Consider the following 12,010-nt stretch of genomic DNA (forward strand, 5'->3'; position numbering starts at 1 on the left):
TTTCCTCCCAAAGGGGCGGTTAAAAGATAAGTGCTTGGAAATTTCAAAAGGAAGTCACTGAGACTGTTTACCATAGGGGGGTGTCTTGTTATTTCCTGATTTGGAAGTGGAGGCCCCCCTACTGCTTAGTTCTGTGAGTCCCCTTGGACTGAAACCTAGGGTTTTTGCGGTGTCTGGATTTGTCTCGAGAAGATCTGGAAGGGGCTGGAAAGGACCAATTCTTAGTAGGCCAGTGCCTACTAAACCTTGGAGGTTGCAATTTTAAAAAATTGTTAACAGTTTGTATAGATTTAGCTTTATCTTCAATCTTTTTAAGAACTTCTTCAGCCTTATTGCCAAACAGGTGGTCCTGATTTAAAGGAGCATCCAACAATTTAGCTTTAACATGATCAGGCAAAGATTGCTCCTTAAGCCAAGCATGCCTTCTAAGCACAGAACCAGTAACAGCAGCCCTGCAAGAGGCCTCTAAGGAATCAAAACCACACTGCAAAGTATGTTTTCCAACTTGTTCAGCAAATGCATTAAATGCTATAAATCTTTATTTTCCACACAGTCAGGAATCAACATAATTTTCTGTTTAAGCAGTCCAATAATATGCTGTTATTTGAACACATGAAATTGGAAGTTCAAAGCTATGATTGCCAAGGCTGCATAAGTATAAACCTTTTTAACCCCATCTATCTAGCACCCTGGAGTCTGTCAGAAGGGGTAGGATTTTTAGCAGTAAAAGCCTTAAGGCTCTTGGGCCCCTGATAAATGGTTTCTGGATCTTCAACAGGATTTTTGAAAAGGAACTTGGACTCAGGAACCCTGTAGTATTGGTCGGGTTTACTAGGAGCCGAAGGCTGGGAATCAGGGGCCAAACTGGATTCCGAAAACACATCAACAATGTCTAGTACAGGAGGTATAGCCAAAAGCCTATGGTGAGTTAGAAGGAAATCCCTAAGCCTCTTTTTTGAATCAGAAAATTCCTGGCTTTCCCAGTGGAAATGGTCCCTTAAAGTATGTAAAGTTTCCCCAAAAGAAAAATCCTCAGGAGGGGAAGCAGAGGGAATGGAATCCTCTGCATCAGAATCCTGATAAGTAGGTATGGACAAAACCAGGTCAATAGAAGAATCAGAAGAAACAGAATCCTGATCAGAAGATTCATAATCAAGCTCAGGCCTAGGCCTCTTGGGGGGGGCTGACTACCCCTGATTAGAGTAATTAGATCTTCAGCCATTTTTATCATTTGTTTTTAGGCATAGGGGCCTGAACATGTGGCCTGGGCATCGGCTTTTTAGACATGGATCAAGATTTAGGCCTTAGTAATAAAGGCAGTGTAGATTTAATATGCAAGTCTGTAGGCCTGAAAACACCATCAGAAGCCGGTGCCTGCACAGCAGCTCCAGACCCATCCAAGGTAGAGACATCCGCGGGTTCCATTGCTGAAGTATCTTGCGGCATACTGGACTCCGAATGTGTCTCAGTAGAGGCCTGCGAATCAGAAGTAGCAGGTATCAGGGGCTGCGAAAGCGCCTCACTGAGTACCGGCAAACTGGCGACTGGGTTAGGAGAAGCGTCATCTGTAGTTTTGGACCTCGGCGGCCTGTCTTTATCTTTGCGTTTTTTCGAAATCTTGGTAGTCGGATGGCTCACCGACATTTCTGGACAATTAAAAAGAGAACCGAAATATTTAGAGGCAAAAATATACAGACTGACGGATAGTGCGCTGATTAAAGCACAAAACCGACAGCAAGGAATGTCGTGGTCAGGGCCTAGGCAAGGAATACAGTACAAGTGGAAATCTTTATGAGGTATTTGCCTTCCACAAGTAATGCAATTATTAACTTTTACTGACATCGGTAAGGAGCAAGAAAAAGTTTCCCCAACGGGGTACTTAGCTTTAAGTTAAAGACTTCTGTTCTGGCACTGCACGGCAAGAAAGACTGATGTAATGGCATCGGCTGCATGTTTTATACCCCTGATGACCTGACGTCATGGAAGAAAGGACAGCAACCGATGCAGGACCCAAGACTTTGGTAATCAGGCCAACTGAGGGCAACCTGCCAGCAGATTACCCAAATGTCTGACAAATTGTCCAGGACGTATGGCCATGGGAAGCACAGAGAAAAAAGTAAGCACTGCTCGCAACGGTCTTTATGGGGAATCCATCTGGCACACTAGCATTTACTATTCTTGGATACCATGAAATCCCACAAGCAACAATACGAAAGAAAAATAAGATCAAAAAACCCCAATGATGCACTTACATGAAATCACTTGAACCAGCAACAGAACGGGAATTCAGACCAATGATCAAGAGATGATGTTCAGACTGGCAGCAAAGAAGTTCTGAGGATGGTATGTCCAGAGGTCACCTTTATGCCCAAAGGAAGGAGCACACTTGGGACTTACGGCATACCTTAAAGCAAACTAAAGGCTTTGGTACACTGGCTGGACATCAGGCTGCCCTTGGCAGGGGATCCCTAGTGTAAGGAATACTGCAACAGTCAAATGGAAGGATATCTGGGAGACACCCTCTTAAATGGGCAAAATGCATTTGAGATGCCACTCTCACAGACTTGGGAGGTGGCAGACCCTTGGCCCAAATCTAGGAACTTTTCTGTGCTCCAAGCAAGCACTTAAGACTCTCCTCAAGGCAGGATTTTTCATCAAAGGAAACAAACAGATTAGAAGAAGTAAACATGTGAAGGCTCAGATAAGAAGACAGCAACAGTGAAAATCCCAGGAAAGACTTTGTTGGTCAAAAGCACCTTTGCTGATAAAACTTTTTGTGGAAATCAATAACCTTGGAAAGATCCCTGGTGCTCTAGTAGTTATGATTTAGCACTCTCACCACCATGGCCTGGGTTCAATTCCTGGTCAGGGAATTTCAATGGATTTTTAGCTCAGTTGGGAGAACATTACACTGAAGATGTAAAGTTCCATGGTTCCATCCTGGGTCTCATCAGAAACGTTTTTGTCAGGCCCCAATGGCCTAAAGCATAAGGCACTTGTCTCCTAAGCAAGGGATTATGGGTTTGAGTCCCATCTAGAGTGATATACTCTCTTCTAACTTTACCCTTTTCCCCCACCTCTACTCAGGAACTACCATCAAATACAACTCCCCCTACTATCACTAGGGAGCATGTCCTCAAGGTCCTATCTAAGGCCAAAAACACTGCATCAATGGGCCTAGCCATCATCACAGGCTGCCTTCTAAACAGCATGAAACATGACCTATCAGGCTCTTTGGAATCACTAAATAACTTTAGCCCTGAAAACAGGCTACGTGCCTCACAAATGGAAAACAGCAACAGTTTTTGTTCTGCATAAAGGTGGGCCATCTACAAATCCTGGAAACTAAAGACCCATAAGTCTCAGACGCGTATGCAAAGCCATGGAAGGAATTATCACGAAAATAAGCAATGCCACAGGAAACTTTCAGATAGTGGACCCAACCCAGTTTGGTTTTGGCAAGGCAGGTTATGCCTACTCACACTGGTTGACTTCTTTGATAAGGACACCAAAGCAATGGATGAGGGTAAACAGTTTCACACTGCCTACCTTGACCTGTCCAAGGCATTTGACACAATATCCCACTTGGATATTGTTGATAAACTCAAGAGGTTAGGTATAGGCCTTGATGTCACCCAGTGGATAGCAAGCAAGCTCGCAGACAGGACCCAGGAAATTACAATTATGGAGTCAAACTCTACACAAAGGCCAATCATCACTACAGTCCCTCATGAATTGGTCCTGGGACTGCTCCTTTTTGGCATCTACTTCTGTGAAGTCAAGGCCAATGCCAAGAGCCTCTGGCTGATCAAATTTGCACACAACTGCAAATCAGCAGTAGTCATAGAATACCCGCTGACACTAATGTTCTCCAGAAGGGCTGACACAGGTAAATAAATGGTGTCAGAGCCATGGACTAAAATAAATGCCAAAAATGCATAACAGTATCCTTTGGGAAGTCATCCACCCCTAGTACCTATTACATTGACAACTCACCCCTAAGAGTTGATTCAATAGTCAGGGGCTTGGGGACACATGTAAACATGTGTATACTGCAGTAAGGAAATTATTCTATGATGTACAACTTATAAACAATTACAGGGCATCTAGGTCCAAGGAGGCCATTATCCCACTGTAGTCAGCATTCATAACACCTAGCACTGGGTACAATGCCCCCTTTTGATATGTACCTAAACCGATGCATCAAACATCTGAAATGCCCACAGAGGTTCCTCACTTCAAGAATACATGGCATAAGTAACGACTCCTATGGAGATTACCTCAAAGCCCCATCCCTACACTCCATTTCCTACAGGCTAATTGGAGATCTATGCCTGGTATACAAGCTATTGTCGGACCCCACTCGGATTACCTTTCCTGCATATCTGCAAAACACCAGAATTAGCTCTTCTAAAGATACAAACCTTGCCTGTGATATAAAAGTACAGTTGTGTACACTTACCATAAATGTAGATGTTCGAGTGTATTCACTATTGCGGTCATTACATTTGGGTTATCTGCTGGCAGGTTGCCCTCAGTCAGCCTGAATAACAAAGTCTTGGGTCCTGCGTCGGTTGCAGTCTCCTCTTCCATGATGTCAGGTCGTCAGGGGTATAAAACATGCAGCAGACGCCATTTAATTCAGTTTTTCTTGCCCCAGATGTCAGGTGCCCCCCAAATGAGGAGCAAAAAAAAATATATATATATATATATATATATATATATATATATATATATATATAAAACAGTAAATATATAGATGCACTTTTAGAAGCATAAACTTTACCTTCAAATACACCACAAAGGCTTTTGAGTATAGGAAAGGAAAGGTATAGAAAGGGGGAGGGCTGGTGGGTAACCCGGACTGCAACAGTGAATACACTCGAACATCTAAATTTATGGTAAGTGTACACAACTGTACTATGTTCTTCGTGTTTCACTGTTGCAGTCATTACATTTGGGTAGAATCCCAAAGCTATGGATGGGAGGATGGAACTAAACAGCATTAGGAGCAGCTATAAGGCCCTGCAGGACTGCAGTGGCAAAGCCTGCCCTGGATTTGGAAAAGAGAGGTTTGTGAAGGTATGAACAGAGCTCCAAGCAGCAGCTTCTAGAATGTCTTTGGTTGGAACTCCTCTGAGAAAAGCTGCTGAAGTAGATGCAGCCCTGGTGGAATGTGCTCTGATCCCCTCGGGCACAGGTTTACCATGGTGCAAATAGTAGAAACGAATGCAGTGGCTTATTCACTTAGAAATAGTCTGCTTTGATATAGCCTTCTCCTCTGGCCCTGCAGCAAATGCTACCAATAGTTGCTCAGATTTTCTTAGAGATTTGGTCCTGTTTAAGTAGAATCTTAGTTGTCTGTGTACATCCAATGAATGCAGAATCCACTCCCCCTTGTTCTGCGGATTTGGGTAAAATGTTGGCAGATGAATGGTCTGGTTAAGAGCTACACTGGATACCACCTTAGGCATAAAAGAATGATTGATCCTGAGGGACACCCTGTCCTGGTAAAATATAATAAAAAGGCTCCACTGCCATGATAGCCTGTAGTTCTGAAACCCTTCTTGCTGAACTGACTGCCAAGAGAAATGCTGTTTTCCAAGATGGAAATTTTATATCCGCAGTAGCTGCTGGTTCAAAAGGAGGCAGGGTAAGTTTTTCCAGCATGAAATTGAGGTCCCATGCAGGAGTTGGAGATCTTCCGGGAGGCCTTAAATTTTTGGCCCCTCTAAGATACTGTTTAAGCAGAGGATGAGAAATGAGCGGAGGCTCTGTGTTGTAATGAGCCGAGATGGCAGAGGTACGGATTTTTATTGAAGAAAAAGATAGACCCTTGTCAAGCATCTCAGTCAAATATTGTAAAATCTGAGGAATACTGGGCTATGCTGTGTCTGTTCCTTGTGCTTGGTTCCAAGCACAGAATCTCTTCCATTTATCAGCATAAGATCTTCTAGTACTAGGCCTTCTGGCTTCCAAAATGACATCCATCACAGATTTAGGTGTTGTTTGAATAATTAAATGATCAGCTATGCTGCAAGGTTCAGAGTTTGGAGCTGAGTGTGCAGAATTTGATTGTTCTGCTGAGACAGTAGATGAGGTATTAGAGGAAAGTACCAAGGGGAGTTGAGACATATTCCTTAGAAATGGGTACCAGTGCTGTCGAGGCCAGTCCGGAGCAACTAGGATAATTTTTGTTTTTTCTTGTCTGAAGACCTTGGAGAGAAGAGGCAGAGGGGGAGAGGCATAGACTGACAGGTTTTTCCAACTGAAGGATAGGGTTCCAATTTCCATGTTTTTTTGTGATTAATTCTTGTGCAAAATTTGTCCAGCTGATAATTTTAGGGAGAGGCAAATAGATCTATGTCTGTGCTCCCCCATTTCTGTGCTAACATGCTGAAGATTTGTGGATCCAGTTTCCATTCGTGTGGGTCCATAAGAGTTCTGCTTAGGTTGTCTGCCGGAGTATTTTGTTTTCCTGGCAGGAACTGAGCTTGAAGATGTAATTGGTAAGTCAAAGCCATATTCCACAATGTCATGGCTAGTCTGCAAAGGGGGTAGGAATATGTACCCCCCTGCTTGCTTATGTACCACATAACCGTGGTGTTGTCCGTCTTTATCAGTAGTTGTCCTGGATGAAGTAAGTCCTTGAAGGCTGTCAGAGCATTCTGAACAGCTAGCATTCTCTTTCTGGTTGATATGCAGATGCATTTGTTTTGGGCTCCATTTGCCCTGAATGCATCTCCCCGCCAGGCGGCCCCCCCAAGCATAGTCTGATGCATCTGTAGTTAGGGTTTGGGTGGCAGGGGGTAGAGTGAAAGACAGTCCCTTGTTTTGGTGACATGTCTCCGCCCACCAAAGAAACTCCTGTTGTAGGTAGGGAATGAGAGGTATCATTTTTCCAGACTGTGACAATGTTGGCTCCATAAACATTTTAGGTACCACTGAAGTTTGCTCATATGCAGTCTTGCATATGAAATTAGTAGAATGCAGGATGCCATGAACCCCAAAGCCTGCAGAATTTGTCTTGCAGATAACTGGGTTTTTGTTGCCATTTGCTTGAAGTATATTGTCAGTTGCCTTTGTCTGGCATAAGGTAAATCATCTGGGCAGTTGTATTCAAGCTTGCACCCAGGAATGTAATTATTTGAGAGGGTACCAGTTGGGATTTTTTTTTCGTTTATAGTGTACCCTGGGCATGTTAGAAGCCTCTTTACAAATGCCAGATGTTGAAGAAGAGTGTCCTTGTCCTCTGCTTGAATGAGACAGTCGTCCAGATAAGGATAAATTTGTATACCTCTTTGTCTGCAGAACGCAATTACTGGTGCCAGGCACTTTGTAAAGACCCTGGGTGCAGTAGATAAGCCAAAGGGCAGTGCAGAGAATTGGTAATGCAAAACACCTGCCTTGAAGCAGAGGTATCTTCTGCATGATTCCCTTATTGGGATATGCAAGTATGCCTCAAGTCTAGAGTCACTAACCAGGCGTTTCTGCCCAGCATAAGCAGTAGCTGTTGTAACGTCAGCATTTTGAATTTTGGAATGTCCAGGAACGTGTTCAAAATCGATAAATCCAGTATTGGACGCCAAGAATCATCTTTTCTGGGTACCAGGAAGAGTCTTGAATAAAAACTTTGTCCTTTTTCCTTTTCTGGTACTGGTTGAATAGCCCTCATATCCATTAGGGACATAACTTGCTTCTGAGCCTCTGCCCACTGATTTTGTGGCAGATCTGGCCATCCGTTTGGAATTGGCAAAGTATGGAAATGAAATCTGTACCCCTGGGATACTATGTTCAATACCCAGTTGTCCTGGGTAATTAACTGCCAATTTGTTGCATGAAGTGCTAGTTTTCCCCCCAAGGGGGCTGCCAAAAGATAAGTGATTGGTGATGGTAGAGGAAAGTCTTTGAGACTGCTTACTGTAGGGTTGCCCTTGGTTTCCTCCAGATTTGGAGGTGGAGGCACCCTATTGCTTTGACCTGTAAGAACCCTGTGATTGGTATCTGGAGCCTTTTGAGCGCCTGGATTTGCCTTGAGTGGCTCTATTGGACACCGGAGAGGACCAATTTTTAGTAGGCCAGTGCCTACTGAACCTGGATGGCTGCAATTGCAAGAAATCTTTTACAGTTTGCATAGATTTAGCTTCGTCTTCCATTTTCTTTAAAACCTCTTCTGCCTTATTACCAAACAGTGTGTCATGCTGCAAGGGGGCATCCAACAATTTAGCTTCAACATGATCAGGCAGATTTTGCTCCTTGAGCCAGACATGCCTTCTAATCACAGATCCAGTAACCACAGCCCTGCAAGAGGCCTCCAAGGAATCAAAACCACATTGCAAAGTATGCTTTCCAACCTGTTCTGCTGAATGAAATAATTCCTGTAATTCTTTATTTTCCACACAATCAAAAATCAACATCATTTTCTGTTTCAGTAGGCCCATAACATGCTGTTGATATTTAAGCATATGAAATTGGCAGTTTAAGGCTCTGACTGCCAAGGTAGCAGACGTATAAACTTTCTTTCCCCATCTATCCAGCGCCCTGGAATCTCTTTCAGAGGGGGTAGGATTTTTGACTGTAGAGGCATAACGCCCTTGGGACCCTGTGAAATAGTCTCAAGGTCAGCAGCAGGATTTTTTAATAGAAATTTGTGCAAGTCAGGAACCCTGTAATATCTGTCTGGCTTACTGGGAGCCGGAGGTAGGGAATCAGGAGCCATGCTTGATTCCGAAAACACATCATCAACCATGTCTAATACAGGAGGTATAGCCAAAGGCCTATGCTGAGGAAGGAGGAAATCCACAAGCCTCTTTTTTGATTCAGAGAAGTCCTGACTCTCCCGGTGAAAATGTTCCCTTAAAGCATGCAAAGTTTCACCAAAAGAGTAATCCTCAGGAAGAGAAGCAGATGGGATGGATTCCTCTGCATCAGAATCCTCACAGGGTGGAATGGAAAATTCCTGATCAGAAAAGGAATCTGAAGAAATGGAAAACTGATCTGAAGATTCATAATCAGTGCCTTGCCTAGGCCTCTTAGCAGGGGGAGTTGGGAACCCCTGATCAAGGTAATTAAGTCCTCAGCCATTTTGATCATCTGTTTTTTAGGCATAGGGGCCTGAGCACATGGCTCATGTGTCGTTTTTTTAGACATAGAAGATGCTTTTGACCTTGTTTTTGAGGCTGGCGTCGGATTTATATAAAAATGTTGAGGCCTGAAAACACCCTCAGAAGCCGGTGCCTGCTCCATCCAAGGGAGAGACATCCACGGGTTCAATACTCTGAGAATCTCATGGCATACCGGACTCTGCATGGGTCTCGGTAGAGGCCTGCGTCTCAAAAGTAGCAGGTATCCGGGGCTGCGAAAGCACCTCACTGTGTACCGGCAAACCGGCAACTGGCTTAGGAGAAGCTTCATCATCAGTTTTGGACCTCAACGGTCTGTCTCTCTTTTTCTTTGTGTTTTTTGTGAACTCTGGTAGTCGGAATACTAACAGACAACATTTCAGGATAATTGCATCTTGATCCAAAATATTTAGAAGCAAAACTATACCGACACTTAATAGTGCGTTGGTTAAATCTAGCACAAAACCGACAGCAAGGCACGTTATGATCTGGGCCTAGGCAAGGAATACAGTATAAATGGAAATCCTTATGAGGTATTTGCTTCCCACAAGTAATGCAATTATTAACTTTTACTGACATCGGTAAGGAGCAAGAAAAAGTTTCCCCAAAGGAGTACTTAGCTTTAGTTTGAAGACTTCAGTTCTGAAACTCGAATGTGAAAATTTCAGGAGTCGGCCGACCGGCACTTGCGAACTGCTTCTGCTTCGGGCACCGCACGGCAAGAAAGACTGAATAAAATGGCGTCGGCTGCATGCTTTATACCCCTGACGACCTGACATCATGTAAGAGGAGACAGCAACCAATGCAGGACCCACGACTTTGTTATTCAGGCCGACTGAGGGCAACCTGCCAGCAGATTACCCAAAGGTAATGACTGCAACAGTGAAACACAAAGAACATTATGATCTGCTGAACATATGCATCCCAGGAGACTACTCTTTCTCTGGAACATGATTCCCATCAGCATGAAACAGAGTTCCTTCCTAACCGAATTCAAGTGTAGCTTGTACAACTGGATGTGAACATGAAATTCATCCCTGGTTTGGCACCTATGTCTCTAATGAGCACAGGCAGCCTGTAAATGGTTCATCTCCCAGGCCCTTGCTTGTACAGGGTTCATCTCTCAAGCCCCTGTTTACACTTGTCAAAGGTACCAGAACTTGTCAAAGATTTGGGATGCATGACTGGGCTTAAAAAAGGCCAAAGTGGCAGTTAGCCTAGTACACACCTATGAACAGGTCTAATCAGGCAATCACAATACAATGCAAACACAAGTAAAAATGGTTTCTTATTGCAGGTTTGGAGGTCACCAGTGAGGGTACCAAAAAGAAGACTTCTCTTCATTCTATGCAGCAAGAAAGAAACAATGACATAGCTGCCTCAATCATTTATATCATGGGCCCTACTTATGTCCATGGCATAAGTAAACTGCCCATATGTGGGGACATCCACACTTTCTGGAAGTTTATTCTGATGGTAAGATAACCACCTGTGATGGAGTCCATAATGTGAAGAATCCAAATGCAGATTTTGCATGGATGTAATCATTGCAATAAGCATTCAACACTTTGCTAAAACCAGTAACATATGTAGTGATTTTGATTTTTAGAGTTTGGTACAGGAGCTCGGAAAAAAAAGAGGATGAAGCACCTCCAACACTCAGCTAAGAGAATAGTTTAGATCCCCTTGATGACTGGACTTCCTTTTCCTTTTTCTGCAGGCAGTGAGAGTGATAACAGCCATCCAGCCACAGAAAGCATGTAACTGCTATGCAAAACCTTACCTGAAACACCATCACACCCCCCCCCCCCCCCAATACGGACTGCAAGGCCACAACCCAAAAGACAAAAGATTGCTGTGAAGATGAGCTATTAGCAACTATAAAAGATGTGTGAAAATAAGTTGACTATATTTTTAATAAATGTTACTATGGTTTCCCTACATCTCGGGCTATGTACAATAACACAGCAGTACAGACTTCTGTCTGAACTCCAATACTCTTCACAAGTGTACCACTACCAACTTACCAAAAGAATGATTTATGACCTCGAAGAGAGCAAAATAATTAGCAGTCATGCTGTCCATTCCGACTTTGGCAGCTACAGCCTAAAAAAGCAAGCACAACAGTAATGTTAAATTAAAACTGAAGAGTTCACAGAAAACAAAAAAACAATCTAAATTCCAGTGGGAAAACTATAATGCATGCAAGGGCTGCACAAGACACACACCAACACTTGCAGCAGGTGTGTATGTGGATTTATTAAACTTTTAGGAAAATATTCATACCGGAAACTCTATGAAACCTACAAGATAATCAGTGAATAATTTATATTATGAAGAAAGGTCCATCACTAGTGGCATAGATTACTCTCAAAAGCTTTAAGGGAAATAACTATTACAATCTCTAAAGTTCATATGAAAAATAAGTTACTTCTACAAAAATGATCAGTCAGGCCAAATCATTATCAACTCACTGTACAATACTTTCTACTAAAGCTGCAAAAGCCAACAGCATCTGATCAACTACCTTCTGTCAAAAGCACCTATAAAGAAGGCACCAAAGAGAACAAGATTTACGAACAGGTGACCAGTAAATATGACACACAGGAAGAAAACACGTTCATTTTTATGTTTTTGCTAATTAAGTTGGTCTCACTATGTTTGGTATCAATTTTTAGGGAGACCCTAGGTAATACTTGCATTCATTATTGCCAAGACAGCATGGAAATTCCCATACTCCTGGGTGGTGGAATTATTCACTGTGAAACCAACATGAACAGACTCAAAAGAAAGATTAATGGCAAGGCTATGACTACTCACCTGTCTCAGCAGGAAGGTTTGGATGCATGTCCAAGGTACACATTCCAAGTTAGAATTCGAGGTGGAAA

General features: G+C 43.1%; 1 protein-coding gene across 1 annotated transcript in view; it reads right to left on the bottom strand.

The window, feature by feature from the left end:
* SNX27 (sorting nexin 27) overlaps positions 1-12,010 on the bottom strand; it is a 2,194,393-nt gene that overhangs the window by 1,462,468 nt on the left and 719,915 nt on the right. Inside the window, exon 6 of the mRNA XM_044079208.1 lies at positions 11,142-11,228. Coding sequence (XP_043935143.1) covers positions 11,142-11,228 — 87 coding nt within the window. The remainder of the gene's footprint in view (positions 1-11,141; positions 11,229-12,010) is intronic.

This window comes from Protopterus annectens, chromosome 8.part0 (genome assembly GCF_019279795.1).
Source record: "Protopterus annectens isolate FY-2018-M chromosome 8.part0, PAN1.0, whole genome shotgun sequence".
NCBI classification, from domain to species: Eukaryota; Metazoa; Chordata; order Ceratodontiformes; family Protopteridae; genus Protopterus; species Protopterus annectens.